Consider the following 23,877-nt stretch of genomic DNA (forward strand, 5'->3'; position numbering starts at 1 on the left):
GGCGGAGGGTACGGGGGCAGAAAAAGCAGAGCATGAAAGTTATAAGGCAGCTAAGAAGGCTGCAAAGAAAGAGGTAGCAAAGGCGCAGGAGGCATATAGGAAAATGTTTGGAGAACGCTTGGATTCGGAAGAGGGTCAGAGCGGTATTCAGGATTGCAAAGCAGATAGCGAAAGAGAGGTGCGATGTGATGGGGGTGAGTTGCTTGAAGGATGAAGTGGGACAAATCGTTGTGGACCCACATGGAATTGAAGGAGGATGGAAGAGATATATGGAAATGCTGTTGAATGCAGAGAATGAATGGGACGGCAACATAGAGAGTAACCCAGTTTTAGGACCGGGAGAGAAGCCAACTGAGAAGGAAGTTGAGGAAGCGATAAAAGCAATGAAGAGTAGAAAAGTGGGAGGGCCGACAGGAGTTGGGGGAGATATGTTGAAGGCAGCGGGAAGTTGGGGTGTGAAGAGAATGACAGAGATATGTAATCTGGTGGTGAAAGAAGCCCGGATTCCAGTGGATTGGGAACTGAGTACCCTCGTCCCTCTATACAAGGAGTAAGGTGACCCTATGGACTGTGGCTAGTATCGAGTGATAAAGTTATTGGAGCATGGAATGAAGATATTGGAAAGGGTGTTGGAGAGGAGGATAAGGAAGAAAGTGAAGATCGACGAAATGCAGTTTGGATTTATGCCGGGAAGAGGAATGACAGACGCGCTTTTTATTGTAAGGCAGTTGCAGGTAAAGTACATGGAGAAGAGGAAGAAGTTGTTCTTGGGTTTGTTGATCTGGAGAAAGCATTCGATAGGGTTCCACACGAAGTAGTGACATGGGCATTGAGGAAGTTAAGAGTGGAGGAATGGTTGATCAGAATGGTGATGGCAATGTACGAGAGAGTGCGCACAGCTGTAAGAACGAAGGACGGGAACAGTGGTGAGTTTGAGGTGAAGGTGGGAGTGCATCAGGGGTCGGTACTAAGTCCAATACCATTTGTAGCTGTGATGGAGGTGCTGGCTCGGAACGTAAAGGAGGGTTTACCGTGGGAGTTGCTGTATTTTTTTTTTTTTTTTTTTTTTTTTTTTTGTATACAAGATCGAGGCTCGTGAAAGAGCGAACATTAATCACACAGAAAGACAAACCGACACATAAAACATATAACATCGGGAGCGGTAGACAAGATGGGGAGAGAGGGGGAAGGACACAAACACAACATTTGAGAGCAGGGAGCGAGAGACATGGAGACATCGAGAGATCTGAGAGAGGGCGAGGGCTTTGGGGGGGGGGGGGGGCATGGGAAGGGGGCGGTGGGAGAGGTATAAAACATATGGACACTGCCAGGACTTCCAGGAAAGAAGTTGGAATTTCAAACAAGGTGGATCTGGGGTGAATTAGCGGGGGTAGAAAAGATCAAGGTTTTGGATGGGGGAAGATAAGAGATGGTGGTGAACAGCTGTTTTAAAGACCTGGAGGGAGGAGTGGGATTGAAGGGAGTGAGGGAGTTTGTTCCAGAGGCGGGAGAAAAGAGGAATGAAAGAGTGAAGGTGAGCAGAGAGCCGAGATTTCGGCAGTTTAACCATCAGAGGGTTGCTGGCAGATCTTGTGCGACCTGTAGGAATATTTGGGGGACAGAGCACAGAGAGAGCTGGGGGTGCAAGGCCGGAGAGGAGTCGGTAGAAGACAGAAAGACCACCTACCTGCCTGCGGTGAGTGAGTGAAAGGCCCTCAGAGATAGCTTCATCGCGGGAGATTCCAATAATTCTGAAAGCTTTGGTTTCAACAGCGTGAAGCCGAGCTAGGTGTGAGGCAGGAGCACCGGCCCATAGGGGAGAACAGCATTCCATTGAGCTGCGGATGAAAGCCTTGTATGTGGTGAGGAGCTCAGGTGTGCCGAGGAAGGACTTCGCATGACGGAGGATGCCCAGTCGGCGACTGGCTTTGGAGGCCAGCTTGGAAATGTGGTTTTCCCAAGAAAGATCATGGCAGATAGTGAGACCCAAAATCTTGAGCGACAGAACTTCTTGGAGAGGATTGTTGAGAAAGTAGATGGGAGGGTTGTCCAGTCGATCTTTTCGGAGAGACATAGTAAGAGTGTGAGATTTGTCAGGATTGAAAGACATGTTCCACTTGTTTGACCAGTCTGTGATTTTGTCCAGGTCTTCAGAGAGTGAGGAGGCAGCAGACTGCCGATCTGAGGGAAGAGGAATGGAGCGGCAGAGAGTGGAGTCATCAGCAAAGAGATAGAGAGGATTTTCGAGAGAGTCAGAGAGATCATTGATGAAGACCAGAAAAAGCACGGGGCCCAGAACACTGCCTTGGGGAACTCCAGCCTGAACAGGAAGAGGAGATGAGAGAAACCCATTCAGGGCCACACGTTGACGACGACTAGAGAGGAAGTCCACCAGCCATGCGTGGAGATTTCCATGGATACCAAAGGAGGAGAGTTTGGTGAGCAGAGCGGGGTGCCAGACCGTGTCGAAGGCACGTGATATGTCGAGGGAGACAGCTCTAATTTCCTGTTTGGCATTGAGGACCTCCATCCATTGTTGAGACAGCAGAAGCAGCATGTCCAGAGTAGAGTGACCTGGTCTGAAACCAAATTGATGATCAGAGATCAAGCCATTGGAGAAGAGGAAAGATTTCATATCCGAAGCAATGATGGATTCCATGACTTTGCTGATAATTGGGAGAAGGCTGATTGGTCTGTCGTTGCTAGGATCTGTTTTTGCACCTTTTTTGTGCAAAGCGGTGATGTTGGCTGATTTCCAAGCAGATGGCAGTTGACCTTGAGCAAAAGAGAGGGTGAAGAGAACAGAGAGAGGGTGAGATAGAGCAGCAGAGCAGGATTTTAGGACCCGTGGGCTGATGCCGTCGGGTCCAGTTGCAGAATCAGAGTCGAGGGTTGACAGAAACTTTTCCACCTTGTCAGGAGGAAAGGACACGGAGTCCAGGAGCAGCAGGGTACGACTGGGTATGGTGGGTACAGAGAGGGATGGGTTTGGGACACAAGATTTAGAGGCAAACACAGAGTTGAGGCATTCAGCTTTTTCACGTGCGGAGTCAGCTGTGTAGCCGTTTGAGGTAAGGGAGGGGATGGAGGGGGAACAAACACCAGAAACGGATTTGACCAGACGCCACCAGGATTTGGAAGAGGGAGACAGATAAGAGAGTTCGGTCTTGAGAACGGAGAGATATTGTTTCCTGGCTCTCCTGAGGGTGGACACACACTTGTTTCGGGCTTTGTGAAAGGAAATGAGATTTCCTTCCGTTGGATTTGCTTTCCAGGAGACGAAGGCAAGTTGTTTCTGGGCAACAGCCTCACCACAAGATTCCGTGTACCATGGACGGGAGGAAGGGTATGACAACTGAAGACGAGATGGGATAAATCTGTGCATGAGAGAGAGCAATTTACTTTGGAAGAATTCCCAGGATGAGTTGATGTCAGAGGTGGTAGAGATGGGAGACCAGTCCAGATGATTGATGGCTGCTTGAAGACCGTGCCAGTTGGCCTGAGTGAAATGCCAGACTCGTCGACGCTGAGCAGGCTCCCTGAGGATGGTCAGAGAGATGTCCACTTTAACAAGGACATGATCAGATGATCCGATCGGAGCAGAAGAAGAGCAGCAGACATTTTCAGGGAAGTTAGTCATAACCAAGTCCAGAAGAGAAGATGTTCCGTTGACTGAGATCCGGGTCGGGAAATTGACAGATTGTGTCAGTCCCAGTGAGTCGCAGAAGTCCTTTGCTGAAGAGCCATGGCTGGTGAGAGAGGTACCCACACCCAGCCAACTGGCATGGTGACAATTGAAATCACCACATATGAGGAAGAGAGAGTTGGGATGAGTAGATAGAAGTTGGTCCATATCATCAGACAGCGAGATGTAGATGGAGTCATCACTGTTTGGTGGACGGTACAACACACATATGAACAAGAGGTGGGAGCGAAGGGGATGATCTGGTGTTGATTGCGGAGGGTATGGATGGACTGAAGGAGAAGATGAACAAGTGGAAGGAATGTATGGAGACAAAAGGTCTGAAGGTGAATATCGGAAAGACGAAGGTGATGGCAAGTGGTAAAGCATGTGGTGAGGTGGAAAGAACTGGGAATTGGCCATGTGCTGTTGGGAGGAAGGGTGTCGGAGTGAACTCCATTCAATGTACAATGCGTGCAGAGTGGGTTCATCAAAAATGTAGTGGTCTGAGAGGGTCATTAACCAGTGTGGCAGCTACATTCAAGTGTTCAAGGGAGCTGCATATGGAGGAAATGTTGAGTTGGATCTTGGAGACAGCGTGAAGCTGGAAGGTGTGAGAACATTTTGCTACCTAGGAGACATGTTGAATGGAGAAGGTGGATCAGACTTGGCAACGGTTGCTGGAGTGAGATGTGCATGGAAGAGGTTTCGGGAACTGAGTGGCATGCTGATGAGGAGGGGAGTGTCGTTGAAGCTGAAGGGAAAGGTGTATGCTGCATGTATGAGAAGTGTTATGATTTATGGGAGCGAGACATGGGTAATGAACGTAGAGCAGCAACGAAGGTTGGAAAGGGTGGAAATGCGAATGGTTCGGTGGATGTGTGGAGTATAGTTGAGAGAGAAGAAGACAAATGATGAATTGCGAAAGATGATGGGAATAGAGCCTGTGATGGATGCTGTGAAGAGAAACAGGTTGAGATGGTTTGGTCATGTGTTGAGGAAGGATGAAAGTGACTGGTTGAGAAGAGTGATGGAAATGAATGTAGAAGGGAGTAGAGGACGGGGAAGACCGAGAAAGACTCAGCTAAAGGTGGTGGAAGAAGAAATGCAGGCAAGGGGGTTAACAAGGGGAGATGTAGAAAATAGGGCAAATTGGAGAAGATCGTCATGGGGCCCGCAAGGCTAACCCCCGCTCTAGCAGGGGAAATGGCCTTAAAATGCCTGTTGTTGTTGTTGTTGTTGTTGTATGGCCGAGACTCGTAGGGAAAACCCCCATATCGTGTCAAGGCAAATTGTTTTGCACTCAAAGTCATCTTTTCTTCGCAACAACGTAAGTCATATGGGCCAATAATTAATTGGCTATTAAAAATTTTTACTGAACTTTCAGACTTAAAAATACAATTTCTAGCATTTCTGCAACAACATAATTCGCATTTTAATATGGAGGGTGATGTGCTTTCAGGAGAGAACAGGAATTGGCAGGACTACTTCTTTGATAATAAAAGTGCAATTTGTGGAATCAAATTCACAACAAATGTGATGGAAATTTCAACTTAGACCTCTGCATACTCGTGGACCAAGTCAATAACAAAGTTAGTGCAAAACCAGGCCAAAATGGTCTCTGGTGATTGAGGGTGATGGTAAGTTAAGGAAGAGTAAGGTGATCATGGGTTCTTTATTGTTAAACAAGTTGAGAAAGAATTTCGGGAAGGAATAAGAAGGAAGTTCAGCGTGACACATAGATAGATGGTCTTGGAACACTCATGTTTCACCTCATCGGTGAAGGCTGGAACCTGTGAGAAATTGACTAAAACGGCAAACTCAATATGGAATCACGGTATTTTTTTTTTCTCACTTCAGCGATTTGCACAAAGAACCAAACACAATGCACCTGACAAAAAAAGTATTAATGAAGGCACTGATGACATCATCATTAACATATCTTTTTCCCCATGGGGAGTACTTGATAATGAGCCATGTTTCAATTTTTTCCATTGAGCTGTTTCGGAGATATAGAGGTGTAACGTTTTTCCAAGATGGCGTCCGAACCAAGTGACGTGCGACGTCATAATTATGAATAAAAAATTTATACAGGTTGAGGCTCTCCTACGGTAAAATTTTGCATCAATCGGACCAACGGTTGCAGAGAAAATGGATTTTAAAAAAATGCAGACACATTCGCCACACGTACGCATTCGAATGCCTAACCCTGCTTTTCGCTTCGCGAGCGCAGGGTAACTACAATATTGGAAGTATATTTTTTCCTTCCCAAAGTTTGTACAACATTGATGTGCATCAACATCACAACATCCTTCCCACGAATCAAACACCAAGTACAGGTGTGTTGAACAATGTCCTCAGGTTTGACTGCCTGGTTATCTACAGTATTCTAAACAATGTGTTACCTGGAAAGCAACAAGGGGAGGGAGGGTGTGGGGCCATTGTAATTCAGAATGGCAAATCCACCTTGACAGAAGTTACATAATTAGTATTTACCTGGCACAAGCAGAGATTTCTGGTTCCCTCATCTGGCATACATTGCATAAGTAGAAAATTGAGGTAAATAGGTGAGTTCTATGAGATAGATGGTCTTTCAATGGGCTATGAGAAAAATAAAATAAAATGGTGGAATAGCACTTACAACAAATTATTTGTTGGCTGTGCTTTTTCTTCTTTAAATAACATCCCGAATGCCCTAAACTTTGCTGAAAATGAAAACACACACAACATACCTCAACAAAGTAAAATAAAAGCACAGCAAACCCATAAATTTGCACTAAGTATGCCTACACCAGTTTTGCAACAGGGAGGAAGGAGCAGACTTTATCTCAGGTGACATTTCATCCCTGGCCCAGTGGCCCATGTACCTGAGGTTACATCGTGGCCTCATTGATTGCTGATCTGAAAACATTGACAAAAAAATTGAACACGAGGTTCAAACCAGGTTTGAAGTTCTCATGCTGGTTTTCAAAAAATATGGTTTTAAAAACCATTTAGTTCGATTATATTACCAACCTTTGACAGAAGTACCCTGCGACAAAATCTCATCGACTTCAAGGCTGACCTCAAAAGGCCATGTATATTGGGCATTCTTCACTGTGCTGTATTTTGGCGGTACTGCCCAGTTACTTATGAAATACAAGGCCTTCATTCCCCAGCATTCTGGAGTCTGTCTCTTCATTACAGATGGATTTCTAAGATTTTCACCTGGCTTTTGACATTGTGGGGTCCTAGACTTCAACAAATAATGGCATCTCCCACTAGAACCCCCAAAACAAAGTGTGCTGCTCGACCAATGCACACTGGTGGGCAACATGGCTGTATCCTACACCCTGCTGGAAGATCTAGATTTTTCCACGATTTCCATTATCCTTTTCCAGCTATAGTAGATTCCAAGTAATATATGCAAACTGAAAGCAGTTAACCTATACCTTCTCTCGCCAGGACCAGGATGTCCGCCCTTCTTTGCTCTCCTGTTCCCCTTCTGTAGAAACATACTTGCCTGAAGACAATCACCCAGTCTTCTCACAAAGCTTAAAATGATTCACCAACAAATACCCATTGAAAAACTTCATATTTTTGTGCTTCTTTTTTCTGACCTTCACATCTGCTTGTATCTCATGCACATGAAACTATTCTAGCTTTATGTAGCCTGCCAAACTCAACAAACGTCACTGTAGCCTGCTAAACAATTGCTTCTTGACGAGATGTTTGCCAAAAAAAAAAAAAAAAAATTAACTTTCTTCATTTTTAGGGATTCACTGTCCATCACAGCATGGATGTAGGAGTATAACTTTGGTAAGCGTTATTTGTTAGCATAATGTGACGCTATCACAGCATCAACATATCAATCTCTGCAATATACCAACCACCTTTAGAGGCCATTTTCCAGGCAGAGCAGGGGTTGGCCTTTTTCGGGCACCATGGTCCCCTTTTTGAAGCAATGCTTTATGGCTGGATGCCCTTCCTGTCGCTTTTGAAGCAATGTTTTATGGCCGGATGCCCTTCCTGCCACCAACCCTGTTGGTCACCTCTTGCGACACAGGGAATTACCAGTGAACTGGTACTAAATTTGCCGACCTCGGAAGGATGACAGGCTGAGTCAACCCCCCTGGCGTTAATTCAGCGATCGGCAGAGATTCGAACCCAGGATCCAAGGATCCTAAGCCAGCACCCTAACCACTAAGCCAACACCAGGCTATAATCTCTGCAATATACAAGAATGCAAAACGGAAAACTTTTTTTCCCAGTTAAATTAAGCAACAGTCACCACTTTTCTAGGAAGTGAAATGCAGCAAAACTGTAAAATGCCCACCTTACACAGCCCCCTCTCCCCTCTAAAAGGGAAATAATGATTTTAGTGTAAAATAAGCCATTTAGAAATGGGACAATGGGTCAATTGACACAATGATGCTGGCTCATAACCAATAAGACAATCTCACCTCCCACGTAGCTTCACAGCTTCACAAAAGGACTGTTCATCCATGGCTTTCTGGACTTGTTGGGTCTAAGCAGCACAGGAGCATTAAATGGCATGACATGCATCATATCACATAAACAGTTTGAAGAGAAGCGCAAGTGTGGCACAGCACATGTAATGTATAAACAAATGAGCTTCAATGAAAGACTCACTATTTGTACACATTCCATCAGGGGCAGGCGTACGGCTTGATTTCCCGATAACGAGACAACACAGGCAGGGGTGTCTGGGGTGGCATCAAGTAGGGCGAGAACAGCTTCAACACCCATGCGGCTCGCCTTCACATCACAGAAAGAGGTGAGGAAAAAGAAAACACATTTACAAATTAACAAAATTCATTGGTTGTTTCAGAATGAAAAAGAAACATGTAAAAAACGTATTTCCAAATGAATGATCATAAAAATTGACATCGTGCATGATATAAGAATAACAGCAAACTAGTAAACTCAGAAACATAAAGGTGCACATCTATATAAACAAGCATTCTGAGTATTGCGCTGCAATACATGTCCCCTACCGGCAGTCTGTCGTCCGAAAAACTGTTGGGGAAATTACCAAGGGTTATTCACCCACAGATTCTGAATCGTTCCCAATCGCTAATTACCTCAGGATGGGCTCACCTGTGATTCACACTCGGGATTTCGTTTTATACACCTTGCAGACAGGTCAGCAGAAACATCATAAATAAGTTGTTGATAAAGAACCTTTCAAGTCACTAAATATCAGTAATTTATTATATTTTCCGGTTCACGATCAATGATCGATGTGTATATATACATGTTGCTCAGCTTGGCTCCGCCATTCCCGAAAGCGCGCGCTGTGTCGCGCTTTTGACGTTCGCAAGACGAGGCTGAGGGCGCCCGGTGCAGCTTGAGGAGAACTCGAGAATAAACAAGAGATCTCCATTTTTTTTGAATACTTTCGTTTAATTAACGATATCTGCCAAACCACGTGCCCTATCGTAAATTCCAAAAGGACATTTTAGTAGATTGACATGCTGAACAGATCTGTGAAGTTTCCCCTCGATTGGATCAAAAATGAGGGAGGGGTTCGGTTTTAAAGGTGCATGCATAAAAACGTCATAACTCTGAAACCATGTGATGCATGACGTCATGCTCGCTGACTTTTTTGTTCGTCATGGGTATGCGATTCTGCCTGCAAAGTTTAGCCTCGATCTGTTCAGCCGTTGCAGAGAAAAAGGGGTTTTCATGAAAAACAATATGGCGGCCGAACCACGTGACGTCATAATTACCATTAAAATATTCTACAGACCGAGACCCTCCTATGGTGAAAATTTGATCTCAATCGGTCCTATTATTGCAGAGAAATTGGTTTTTAAAGGAAATTAAAACTTAAAATGGCACTGAGTTAAGGATCATCAGAATTATCAGAATTCCCAAAGTTCAAAGTGCCATAACTTTGTCAAAAATGATCGAAACGTCGTGAAGTTCGAACGTGATCTGTAACTTATCATGAGGAAACCATGTGCCAAGGTTGAAATCATTAGCATTAAGCGTTTAGAAAAAAAGTCCGGAAAACTGTTCTTTGCGTGACGGACTGACGGACGGATGGACGGCGTGCAAACCTATAGTCCCCTCCGGTGTACACCGGTAGGGGACTAACAAGCATTCTGAGTATTGCGCTGCAATACATGTCCCCTACCGGCAGTCTGTTGTCCGGAAAACTGTTGGGGAAATTACCAAGGGTTATTTACCCACAGGTTCTGAATCGTTCCCAATCGCTAATTACCTCAGGACGGGCTCACCTGTGATTCGCACTCGGGACTTCTATTTATACACCTTGCAGACAGGTCAGCAGAAGCACGAGAAAATAAGTCGTTGATAAAGAACCTTTCGAGTCGCTAAATATCAGTAATTTATTATATTTTCCGGTTCACGATCAATGATCGATGTGTATATATATGTTGCTCGGCTTGGCTCCGCCCCTCTCGAAAGCGCGCGCTTTTGACGTTCGCGAGACGAGGCTGAGGGCACGCAGTGCGGCTTGAGGAGAACTCTAGAATAAACAAAGTGCCATAACTTTGTCAAAAATGATCGAAACGTCGTGAAGTTCGAACTTGATCTGTATCTTATGACGAAACCATGTACCAAGTTTGAAATCATTAGCATTAAGAGTTCAGAAAAAAAGTCCAGAAAACTCTTCTTTGCGTGACGGACTGACAGACTGAGGGACGGAGTGCAAACCTATAGTCCCCTCCGGTATACACCGGTAGGGGACTAATAACACGCTTGTTACCCTCGCCAGAGGAGAGGGTATTGCATTTGAGTCCGTTTGTGAGTTTGTCCGCACAGAATAAATATGATTTTCTCTGCAACCGTTGGTCCGATTGACAGGAAATTTTCACTCTGGGTGCACGCCTTCTCCTGAATAAATTTTTAATAATTAATTGTTTTTATGTGTTTATGATGGTTAACTTACGGTGTCACCAAATAATAATTTCCCTGAATATGGGACAATAAAGGTTTATTATTAGGACATCGTATGTCACATGGTATGGGTGCCATCTTGGAAAAACCGAAAACTTTGCACCTTTATAACTCCAAAAGCGCTGTATAGAAAAAATTGAGACATGGCTTATTGTAAAGAATCCTCCATGGGGAATAACATATGTTAATGATGACGTCATAGATGCCTCCATTATGACTTCATAATTCGACAAGTACAAAATTTCATCCAAAAAAGATGAAATTTCTTGAGCGTCAGAGGGATAAATTGGTGGAGAAAAAAAAAGAAGATGACTTTATTGGTCACGTGGTTCGGCCGCCATATTTGTTTTAACACAAAAGCCTTAAAAACCACTAAAATACATCCTGGCGAGGGTCTGCAATCTCTGATTACTCTTTCTCGCTCTGTTTGTCTGTCTTTCCGAATATTTTCTCTTATCAATCAATCGACCAGGGACCATAAAATACATATCATTACAAAGGTCTTCATACGAAGTGTTCTGGTTACCCTCGCCAGAGGAGAGGGTATTGCATTTGAGTCTGTTTGTTTGTCTGTCTCTTTGTCCGCACAGAATAAATATGATTTTCTCTGCAACCGTTGGTCCGATTGACAGGAAATTTTCACCGTAGGTGCGCCTCCTCTTGTAGAATTTTTAAATGATAATTATGTCATAGGTCACATGGTACAGACGGCATCTTCGAAAAAACGAAAAAAATTGCACCTCTATATCTCCGAAATTGACGTCATAATTCGACAAGTACAAAACTTCTTCCGATCACGATGAAATTTCTTGAGCATCATCTATGGATAAATTGGTAGAGAAAAAAAATTAATGATGATGTCATCGGTCATGTGGTTTGGCCGCCATATTTGTTTCAACACAAACGCCTTTAAAACCAAGAAATGGTCTAGCGAGGGTCTGCAATCTCCGATTGCTCTTTCTTGTAGTATATTATTTTTTCCATCTCAAATGACCTTATTTGGGTTTTTTTACCATTCATCATTAAGGTACCGAAGGAACCCTCTTGTTTTGCTCCATTAATTTTTTTCTTCCGCCGTACATTTCAGGTTTATTTGCTTTTAAATTAATTTTCTCCACAACTGCTTGAGGGATCAATGCGAAACCTTCAACATAGGGGCACCTACCCAGGGTGAAATTTTAATGATAACTATGATGTAATACATCATGTGGTATGGCTGACCTGTCAATCATGTTGTAAAAAAGGAAAAATTTTAGACATCTTCTCAGAAATCACTAAACGAAAAACATTGAAACTTGGCACATGTCAGGAAAGCACGATGTGGATTAACATTTGATAATGATGATGTCATTGGCGCCTTCATGATGACATAATCATTGGATGCGTCGAATGCTTTATCCAAACAATACCAAACTTTCTGAGGGGGATCTATCTACAAGGAAATGTGACCAGCGAATTAAATTGATTATTGGTGAATTGTGCTCTTGCTAACCCCCACTCCTGCAGGGAAAATGGCCTTTAAAATGCCTGTTGTGTGTTGTGTATTGGTGAATTGTGCATTAGTGGTTTGCCACAAGGTGATGACATGTATCTCGTGCAATGTTCTCGATCCATTGCCGCTGGCTAGCATACAGCAAAGAAAGAGAGCCGTGTCTGCCAATACACGGCCTCTGTATCACCAAGACTCCTGTTGTGCCTCCTCGTGGAAACACATGGTAACTAGGCACCTTGCGGACATAGGCTAATCTATAGGGGAGCTCGAAAGAAACTCAAACCTAGAGATGTGAAGTGCAGGCCCACCAGCATGTAGCTATGCCCTGGCATCCCATCATCCAGGTCCCAGCTATGGGTTAAATAGCTTTCACTGCCTTGTGAGTCAGGCTTCGGTGAGTCCAAGGCTAAGGGAGCCTAACCCCTGCAGAAAAGTTATGGTGGAGTGGAGCCCCATTAGGCAGGTGGTGATCCCTTTAAGCAAGCACCTTCTGGCAGTTCCTACAACCAGACAGGCTCCAGATGTAAGGATTTCCATCTTTCCTCTGGATTCAGCCTGCATGGTCGAGAGGGGGGCTCAAATACTGGGAAAGTCTGAAAACACGCCCCCAAAACACGCCCAGACTATGCAGCCACATACACATATAACACACAAAATAAAATACACATATACCACACAAAATACAACAAACAAACACACATCACAAAACACAAACACAACCACACAAAACACAACCACACAAAACACAACCACACAAAACACAACCACACAAAACACAACCACACAAAACACACACACACAAAACACACACACACAAAACACACACACACAAAACACACACACACACAAAACACACACACACAAAACACACACACACAAAACACACACACACACACACACACACACACACACACACACACACACACACACACACACACACACACACACACACACACACACGCATCCTGTAATGGAGGTCCTGGAATCACCCTTGCTCCAGCATAAACCACAGCATTTACTACCTGATTATGTTTTTTGCTCATTTACTTGGTAGATACTGGACTCGTTTATCGGATTGCGAGTTTGCTTTATTTGTTTATTTTACCTGCCCTTTTTCATGTCCGTCCATATTTTGCCCCAGGATTCTCCGTTTTGGTCGTTCTGTGCAATGAATTCTGATAATAAACTGTTATTTTGCAAGAACACGTTTGATGGGGTGACTGGTTATTGCAAATTTAGTACTTGAGAAACCATTTTGGGTGGGCTTTTATGGCTAATCCACAGGGGAGGTTAAATTGGTAATGTTCTCTAAAAAGAGACCATTAGAATCAACAACTCCAAAAATCAATCACAACACGTATCGGGAGTACATACGACATAGCGATTGTGAATGTGACAGCTCTGAGGCGTCTTTCGCTTCGCATCGCAGTGACGGCGAGCACCAACATGGCGGCTGTAAGATTCAAATCTGGCTTCAAGCCCCCTCACCACCCAAAGCCTTCAACCAGACATATCAACACGCTCCTCCCCCTTCATTCCCGTTCTTCAAAGCAAAGTGGTAAAAATTGTTATATCGCCATTATATATTACTAGCAACGGTACCCGCCCTAAGGGTGGGGCTTAAATTGGGAGGCGCAAATGATTGGGTGACCTTGAGCGTTAATAATTGGGCACAGTCTATTCCAGGGCAAGGCAAATGTGTGTGTAAAGTATGGCGATGCTATGTGCAAGGATGTAGACGTAGTACTGCACACAAACAGACAGACAAACAAACCAACTAACCAACATACTTGCCGGAATTTTTTCAACATACTTGCCGGAACAAACAAACAAGATGTCATGCCAGAGCACGATACTTGCAAAATCCACCCCTCCCTCCCCTCCCCCCCCAAAAGAAGGTTGCCATTGATCCATCAAATTGTCCATTTCATCAAGATTAAAATTGACGATCTTGATCAAAGCTCGGATTAATAAAACTAGGGCATGCCCGTACTATATATATATCTAAAATTATATCCCCCCCCCTATTTACATGAAATGGTTTGGTCCAAAGCGAACGGCTTGCGAGTGGTGACAATCCCCCCCCTCTATTTACATGCAATGGTTCGGTCCAAAGCGAACGGCTTCCGGAGTTTGGTAAAGAAATCGCCATCGCGTACACAAACGCGCAGGAAAGCGAATGAATCGCAAATTCGTTTTTATTAGTTGTAAAACATAATGCCCAATTATTCAATTAGCGCCAACGTATTTTGGCTGTTTGCAATTTAATCGCAAGGCAAAGTAGAAAGAGAAGAGGGAAAAAAAGAAAAGCCTTGCCTTGCTGCAAACAGCTGCTGCAAACAACAACAACATGGAAGGCTGCACTGTCCGGAAGTTGGCATATCGCAGTTACGATTATTTTAGTGTTAATGGCCAATTATTCAATTAGCGCCAACGTATTTTGGCTGTTTGCAATTTAATCGCAAGGAAAAGTAGAAAGAGAAGAGGGGAAAAAAGAAAAGCCTTGCATTAACGCATTAACGCTTGCATTGCATTAACGGTTCGGCACACGTGATAGCTCGCTGCTCTCTGATTGGTTGAAGCGTTTTTTGGACATAGCTCGGTAGGTACTTGTCCGATTAATTACAAACCTTGAAAAGGCACATCCTCGGGTCCCCAGCAATATACCTGGCAAGTTTCAAGTATATCGGACCCGTGGTTGTCGAGAAACAGCGGTCACAGACAAACACACAGACACACAGACACACAGACACACAGACACACAGACATACACACAGAGATTGCTGGAATTATAGATAGATGTAAAGTGATGGTTTTTCAGATGAAAATTGACGATTTTGGAAGTTTGACCTTGAGTTGACCTTTTGAAATAAAAAAAATAGTTGGATTCCCAATTCAGTGAAGCACTATCCGAATGCTGTTCAATTTTCAAGTCAATCTGATGAAAATTGATGGTTTTTCAGATGAAAATTGATGATCTTTGAAGTTTGACCTTGAGTTGACCTTTGACCTTTTGACCTCAGAAAGTTGGTTTTCCTATTTAGTGACTCAATGTGCAAATGCTGTTCAATTTTCAAGTCAATCGGATGAAAAATGACGATTTTAGAAATTTGACCTCCAGATGACCTTTGACCTCAAAATCAAGAGGCTTCTCATTTGTGACGACCTCTACAACTTGGTGAAGTTTCATGACGATCAGTTTGGAATTTGACCTGTAGGCCGGTGACAAACATACAGACAGACAAACAAAGAGAATAACAAACGCAACCGACCAATATACTTAAAAAATCTTCGCTTTTGCAAGTAACAAACCGACTCAAATGCAACACCCTCTCCTCTGGTGAGGGTAAAAATACCACATAAAAATTACCATGGGAGTAATTCACATAATCATGGTCATAATGCGATAGTAATGCACCCTATCCGGTTGGCATGGGTTAAGAAACAAATCAGCATATCGGAATAGCACCTCAATTCCCACAAATCGTGACAGGCTTTTCTGAAGACGAAAATACGGAAACGTATGCATGGGCTTTTACAAAAATATGGAGTTCCATGCTATACGGAAGGAGTTTCACCCATGTGTACTGTAAACACTCACCAAGATACGGTCAAATGCTGAGGGAGTACCACCACGTTGCACATGGCCCAGAATGGTGACTCGAGTGTCAAAACCAAGTCGAGTGGACACCAGCTGGAAGCGAAAGAACACAAATAATACAAATTCTAACCAATAAAAGCACATTTCTGTTACCATGTATTGAAGAACATGAGAACAACCAGCACAATTTTCAAATTAAAACAAAGGAAAAGCATGAACATGTGTGCACGTGTCTTTGTATCTGTGTGCATCCGTGTATGTGTCCATGCCTTTGTGACAGGACATTGTCCTTGTCCACGTCTGTGTGTGTGTTGTTGGTTGGCATCTCCATACATAGCCCTCCCAGGTCTCAACGTATCCAGCCTTGAGTGTGTGCATGTGTGTGTATGCACATATATGTGTGTATAATCACACATCATTATGTGTATAATAATACCTGTACATGTCTCTGTATCTATGTCTCTGTATCTATGTCTCTGTGTCTGTGTCATTGTGTATCTATTCTTGTGGCAAGTGCAGGCAGTGCTGAAAGTGGGGCAGAGATAGGTAGGAATGAGGTCTGGGTTTTTGTTACGTCTTACTAATGGAGTAATGTCTTTGTTGACTGAGGTAAGGTCTTACCCCTGTGAACCAAAAGCCAGTTAATACAGAAGCACACAAGGACATCTGACAAAGGACGAGAACATTTGGCCCATCAACAGAGAGGGAGAGAGTACTTAATCTTCTGGACAAAATACTTGAAAGGATTCCTCCACATTGGCCTTGTAATCCATAAACTTTCGAGGTAATGGAATAGAAAGTCAAAAATACAGACACAATACTTACAGTCTTTATCTCATTCCCTGTGATTAGTTTGCCATGCCGGTCTATGGCGCCTTCAGCCACAATGATGATGTTGAGGCGAGAACCACGAGCCCGGCTCTAGAAAGTGGAAAAACAGCACAAGCATAACTCTCTTGCAAACAGTTGGAGAGGTGATGACATTAAAAATGTAGTTTCAGAAAAGTGAAAATAAATGGAAATAATTTAGCAGATATAGCAAAAATTGACAAATATATTAGCAATGATAAATAATTTAGCAGATATAGCTATATATTAGCAGATATAGCAAAACAGTTGTTTTTTTTCTTTGTTTTTTTTTTTACTTCATAAGGTTTCCTTCATAGTTCCAAAATTTTGTACAAACCCAAAATACTTTTGCAATGGACAAGCTGGTCCAATAAGCTTCAATCAAAATTGCAATTGAAAGTGAATTTAAATGAAATCTCCTCGTAAATAATGACGTATTCTTGAGAAAATAACAATAGATTTATTAAGATAAACAATAAAAACTATAAGATATTCCAAAAGATTCATGAAAATGGCCTGAATTATTATTCTACAAATTTGTGAAGGAGAGGAAAATTTGTTGAAGTGCCAATGTGGGAAAACCTTCCCTGCGAAACATGACTATGCCCATCACAGGTGGATGATGAATGTGTTTACATTGCAAAAAACCAAAGCACACAAAATGAGAAAACAAAAATATAAAAAAACAACTGATGCTGTGCTACCCTTGTGATCATGTTAACTTAAGAGGAACAGCTGACTGCCCTTTGCAGAATATGAATACTTCAGCAAACCTAATCTTTACAAAAATTAGGTCTGCCACCAAAGGTGGATGGAGGTAAGTTTTTCACCCGTTTGTCTGTCTGCCTGTCCATGACCAGGATATATCAAAAATTTATGGACAGATTTGGACGAAACTTGGTGGACAGGTCAAGGTGCTACAAAGACGAATTGATTAGATTTGGTGAAGATCGGGATCCAAATCTGAATAAAATTTTTAAGCGATTCTTCATCATTGAGATATGGAGCCAAAACGATATATCGCACGATATCTCAAAAAGTTATGTGCGGATTCAGACAAAACTTGGTGGATGAGTTGGGTAGGTCACAAGAACAAGCTGATTACATTTTGGTTAAGGTCGGGATGCAGATCCGGCCTATCAGTGGGATAAAAAATGTAAAATGTTCAGTCTGGTGGAGTTATATGCTCTACTGTGTTCCATTTTAGTTAACACTCAGAAACACTGATTTTCTGGAACAATCCGTTACCATAACATAATAATAGCATGTGCCATTTTAGTTAACACTCAGAAACACTGATTGTCTGGACCAATCCGTTACCATAACACGATAATAGCATGTAAAAGGCAGCACACATATGACTATAAAATCAGGCACAGCAGCAGTTTTTCAAATGTGACAATTACTAGCACATAAGTGAGGTTTGTTAACTGCAACCAAAGCACACTTTTAATGCTGATCTTGCACATACATGGAAAGTGTTTTATCCCATTACATGCAGCAGAACGCATGATGGAGACAGAATCTTCATCCAATCCTGACCATGTAACAGTTCAAGTTGTGACTTCCGATTTTGAAAGTATGGTCTTCCACATATTCGATCCAGCAAGCACAGCCAGATTTCAGTTTGGAAAATGGGATGAATAATCTTTCGAGTTGATTAGAATGCCGTTATTATTAGCCCTCGTTGGATTTCGTCTCGTCCGTCTGTCTGTCTGTCCACAACCATATCTCAGAGATGTATGGACCGATTTTGTTCATACTTGGCACAAAGACACATGGCGGTATACATATGCACATCATTTTGTTTTGCGATGCGATCAAAGATGGCCGACTAGCAGCCATTTTAGTTGCACAAACCAAAAAAACCAATATTGACCACGTCCTCAACCATTTCCTGGACATGAATTTACCGATCTTGTTCAAATTTGTCACACAGGTAATGAATGATGGATTTATATATGCCCATCATTTTTTTTTCGAGATCAGATCCAAGATGGCCGACTGGCGGCCATTTTGTGACTTAAACATGCCTCCATCCATTTCCTGGACAGTGGACATGCATGGACCGATTTTCTTCAAACTTGGCACAAAGACAGTACATGAGTATGCATAAGCAGAAGATATTGTTTTGTAATCCGACCAAAGATGGCTGACTGACAGCCTTTAACTCCGTACAGCAAAATTACAAAAACCATGACGGGGGCCATGACATTTTAGGTATTTTTCTTTTTGTTCAATGCAGATCTAACAGGCACAACTTTTACCATCCTTTACAGCTGTAATCATCCCAACAATCTCAGCTAGTGGAATAGAATTGTTGCGAGAATGTCATGTGACAAAATAGACAACCATTTCACTAAATATGACAGTTGGCTGTCAGAATAGAGTTGGATGAAGACAAATTTAATGCAAGAACTAGAACGGTAGAGCACATACCTCCACCAGGCTGAACAGTTTATGGTTGCTATCCCCTGAACCAAAATCGAATTGGCTTGTTCTTGTCGCCTAACCAACTCATCCACCAAGTTTTGTCATAACTCACCCACAACTTTTTTAAACTATGGTATATAATCGCTTTTCACCCGATCTCTCAATGGTGAAGAATCACTTACAAAATTAGATAATTCTCATATCCCAATCCTTATTCAGATCTTCACCATAATCAAATCGATTCGGTCTTGTCACATACCCAATCTGTCACCAAGTTTCGTCTGAATCTGCCCATAACTTTTTGAGATATCGTGCTATACAGTAATACCCCGGCCTACATCATTAATTGGTTCCATAAGCCGTGACGTAACTCGGTTTTTGACGTAAACCGGGCGTAATGTCTTTAAAATGCCTTAAAATGAAGACAAACACCGTAATTCGTAAAACTAGAGTAAATAACTGGAGGAGGCTGCGGCTTTGCCCTGAATCTTTGCCGCTCCCCGTCGGGAGTCCCTCCGTTGTTTTCTATCGGTCAGGCCATTCCACATACTCATGCACCCAACCAAGCACCTCTTGCTACTCCCCTGCACCACAGATGTCAATTTCCAAACAATTTACCTACTCCCTCTACCTAACTTTAAACTACCCTCCCCAGGTATTTGTGAAGGGGTCCATCCTCCCCTATCCACTCCTTCGCACCATGCACTCCACACCACTCATTCCACACCATTCACTCCACACACCATTTATTCCCACACACCAAGTATTCTCTCCATTTATCCACTTGCACCCCATGCAAGTCAATCACTCAACACCATTACATATGTCCTCAATACAGCACTCATACACTTTCTCCGGTCATCCCAGACCATTGCCTCATTTCACCAAGTTCAACGATAACCAGATTCTCACACACACAACCATTCTCGACCAATGCCTCATTTCACCAAGCCCAAGAGGCACCCACAATTACACACACACAGCATCATCTAACTAACTACTTCCCTCTAATACTTGTGCTTTCCCTATCTTCCCTTATACGAAGCACTTCCCTCGTCATTAACATCCTTCTAATCTGACTACGTCCCCTCTACCTGTATCACAGTCTCTACTTAAATCTCGGTCTCCTATTGTCATCCTTCTAAATCCCTAACAATATCCTAGCCCGCCCTCGGCTAGTTCACACTGCCAAACCCCATAAATCTACTGCTCCTTTGCCCCAACGTGAGGGATGGAAGAGCTACCATCCCTCTACATCGGACACTATCTCCCACTATCACCCCCCAGTCCTCTCGCACTATGAGCCCCCATCATTGGAGGTACTGGGTCCTGCCTATATATATATACAAACGTATACTGTACGTCCGAGCCAGCATCATCATGTTTCGCCGTTGCCATGTTACGTTGGTTGTTTTACACAGTCTACTGCTCCTTTGCCAAACCCCATATGGCACCGAGCCGGCATCGTCATGTTTCGCCGTTGCCATGTTACGTTGGTTGTTTTACACAGTAAAGGAACCTTTACACAGCAAAGGAATAATCACAAAAATACCAGCGAAGGGCAAAGCAAGCACGCGACCGCAGCACAGGACAAAATGCATATGGCGGCACCTTTGTTTTGAATGAGAACCAGCAGCTACGCGTACGTATACTGTACGTACATTTAAAAAAATATTTTAAATATGATTTTTATTGTATTTTAAATTGTTTCGATTGTTAAAACATCAACGTTAAAACAACGATCAACGATCGTTAAAACATCCAATTGTTTAAATTGTTGAATTTTTTTCACGTCCGTAGGAGTGACGTAAAGTCACACATAATGACATTCGCTGAACTCAAATTTACTCCAGAAGAGTGGCGTAAAGTCGGATTTGACGTAGGTCGAAATGGCGTAAAACGGGGTATGACTGTATATCACTTTTAGCCCGATCACTTATTGGTGAAGAATCACTTCAGGAATTGAATAATTCTCACATCTGAATCCATATTCAGATCTTCACCAAAATCTAATCGATTCGGTCTTGTCACATACCCAATCTATCCACGATGTTTCGCCCGAATCCATCCACAATTTTTTGAGATATATTGTTCAGACAGACAGACAGACAGACAAACAAACAAACAGACAGGGGTGAAATCATAACCTCCATCCACCGTCGGGGGCGGAGGCAAAGAGTATATTTTTCATGCTATTGCAATAGTACATCATACAGCCACAGTCTATTTTATTACAAACAACATATTCATTTTCATTACACAATGGAGCCTAAAAAACTATACACACAACCCACATTTATTTAACTTCCACAAAAAAAAAACATTTATTTTCCTTGCACACTCTCAAACACAGCCCGCTGTGGAGTACGCTCATTACCTCACTGAGAATGTCACAAAGTCGGTCCTCCCAACCATCCTCAGGAGGACACTCAGGGATGAAAACCCAATCAGCACCACAAGCGAGTGCACTCACTAATGCAAGATACCTGTACATGAAAGGTAAATTTTCAGTCAGCAAGCAACTAAGTTAATATCAGGATCATCAACGTAACAATTATTATTTTGTAGAAATTTCTTGATTTCTGTTGACATCAAATTAACAAATAAAACTTCCATAACAACAACTAGAGTATTTATCCCCTCTCATTTGAGCCCATATGTATATTACTTTAGTGGTTTACAAGTGAATAAACATTTGCATGACAAGATGAATGTGGGACCAGTTAATTTTTTTGAAGGGGGAAGGCAGATTTGATGACACCTCAAGGGTAGAAGTGGAGGAAGTAAGGGATGAAGAATCAGGGGACACTTCTACTGGGAAACAATAATGGAAGCCATTATGTATGGCATAACAATTGAAGAGAAAAGTTCTGCCTTTTACTTGTTTAATAACTTCCGTGAAAATCTGCCAACATCACTGCAATGATTCTGCTAAAATCCGCCAACAATCTAAAAAGGTGCAAAAACGGATACCCTTAACTACAGACCTATCAGCTTACTTCCAATCATCATCAGCAATAGAATCCATTATCACAGTACATATGAAAACCTTCCTTTTCTCCAACAACCTCATCTCAGATCACCAATTTGGTTCCAGACCAGGTCCCTCCACCTTCGACATGATGCTTATACTCATCTAACAATGGATTGAGGCCCTCATTGTCAGACATGAAATCAAGGCCGTCTCTCTAGAATATCTCGTATCCGTAGAATATCTCGTATCGTGTACATCTCTCTAGAATATCTCGTGCTTCTGTCAAAAGTCACAGCTAAATACATGGGATACATCTCGAGATGAAGCCGCTTTCCACAACTAATTATGCACTGGCAGATTTAGTATCCAAATGGAAAGCCATAAGAACTGTTTTAGTAAGGTTTGGCTTGATTCTCCATCTTTCGAAGTAGCCGTTGGGTGTAGTCAAGACATAAGTAAGAGTTACGCCAACTTTTCGCAGGGTTTGATCCTGTGTAGCCAACGCAATATCATCAGTATATATATATATATATATATATATATATATATATATATATATATATATATATATATAATTATATATATAATTATATATATATATATATATATATATATATATATATATATATATATATATATATATATATATATATATATATATATATATACACACAGTCGTCCCTCGCTATATCGCGGTTCACCTTTCGCGGCCTCACTGTATCGCGGATTTTTAACTCTTACATATCTAATTTTATATCGCGGATTTTTCACTATATCGTGGAATTTTGCGGTATAAATGTATTTTTATATACTATTATTTTAAATATTTTTGTGGTAAAATAAGCATTTTCTAGCCTAAAAAATAAAAAAACGTAAAAAAATAAGAAAAATACAGTAATTAAAACATATTACAAGAAATAAAATACTGTACATAGTGTACAGTAGAAGAGTAGACAAAGAGACAAAGAGTCATGCGTATGGAAAACGCAGATGCGGCAGCTTCCACTTGCGCTAGTTACCCACGTGATGAAGACGGATGAAGACCTCACGGAGATGACGAAGTCAGCAAGCGAGGAAGAGGAACAAGAGGAGGTTGGCCTAACACTTGAACGGCTCGCAACCATGGTCAGAATGGCCAAAGACCTTCAGCGAGTGGCTCAAGAATGGGACCCCCACATGCTTCGTTCGTTGCAGTTTGCAAATACCATCGAGGGGGGCATGACGGTTTATAAAAACCTTCTTGCACAGAATAAGAAGCAGCACCAGCAACTCCCCATAACCATGTTCCTCACTCGCAAGAAGAGACAAGTTACGCCTACGCCTTCAGCGGAAACTGAAGTTGCAAACGAGGGCGAAGATACTACACCACCTGACGAAGCACCTGATGCAGTGGCGCCTTCAGAAGAGCTGTAATGCTCTTTCTGGCTGTGCAGTACATTCATCATCGTCATCACCTTCATCGTCATCAGTACTGCACAGCTAAATCATCATCATCTTCATCACGCAAGTTGTAGTATCTTCAATGGTGAGTACCCATTAGAATTTTATATGTTCTTAAAATTACGTATGTTTAAGAGTGTAAAAAGTGTTTAAGAGTATAGGAAGTGTTTATAAGAGTATGGGAAAGGTTAATAAGAGTGTGAGAAAGGTTAATAAGAGTGGGAAAGGTTAATAAGAGTGTGGGGAGGGTCATAAAGCTTTAAAATATATAAATAATAAAATAAAAATATGGTCGCTACTTTGCGGATTTTCGTCTATCGCGGGGGAGTTCTGGAACGTAACCCCCGCGATAAACGAGGGACTACTGTGTGTATATATTGTTGCGAATATGGAATTTGGCCTCCATATCCGCTTGTAAATATTCCCCTATTTTCCCCAATACTCCCCAACTATCCCCAATCCCCCATTCCCTAGTCCCA

At 42.4% G+C, this 23,877-nt stretch overlaps 1 protein-coding gene across 3 annotated transcripts in view; it reads right to left on the minus strand.

The window, feature by feature from the left end:
- Positions 1-23,877, minus strand: part of LOC137431613 (ATP-dependent 6-phosphofructokinase, platelet type) — a 97,401-nt gene that overhangs the window by 45,067 nt on the left and 28,457 nt on the right. For all 3 annotated transcript variants that reach the window (XM_078782065.1, XM_078782066.1, XM_078782064.1), the window contains exons 7-11: positions 21,362-21,470; positions 16,528-16,623; positions 15,703-15,795; positions 8,315-8,440; positions 8,125-8,189 (exon numbers count right to left, since the gene is read on the minus strand). In XM_078782065.1, the coding sequence (XP_078638191.1) occupies positions 8,125-8,189; positions 8,315-8,440; positions 15,703-15,795; positions 16,528-16,623; positions 21,362-21,470 (489 nt within the window). The remainder of the gene's footprint in view (positions 1-8,124; positions 8,190-8,314; positions 8,441-15,702; positions 15,796-16,527; positions 16,624-21,361; positions 21,471-23,877) is intronic.

Source organism: Myxine glutinosa, chromosome 7, assembly GCF_964187855.1.
Source record: "Myxine glutinosa chromosome 7, kmMyxGlut1.1, whole genome shotgun sequence".
NCBI classification, from domain to species: domain Eukaryota; kingdom Metazoa; phylum Chordata; class Myxini; order Myxiniformes; family Myxinidae; genus Myxine; species Myxine glutinosa.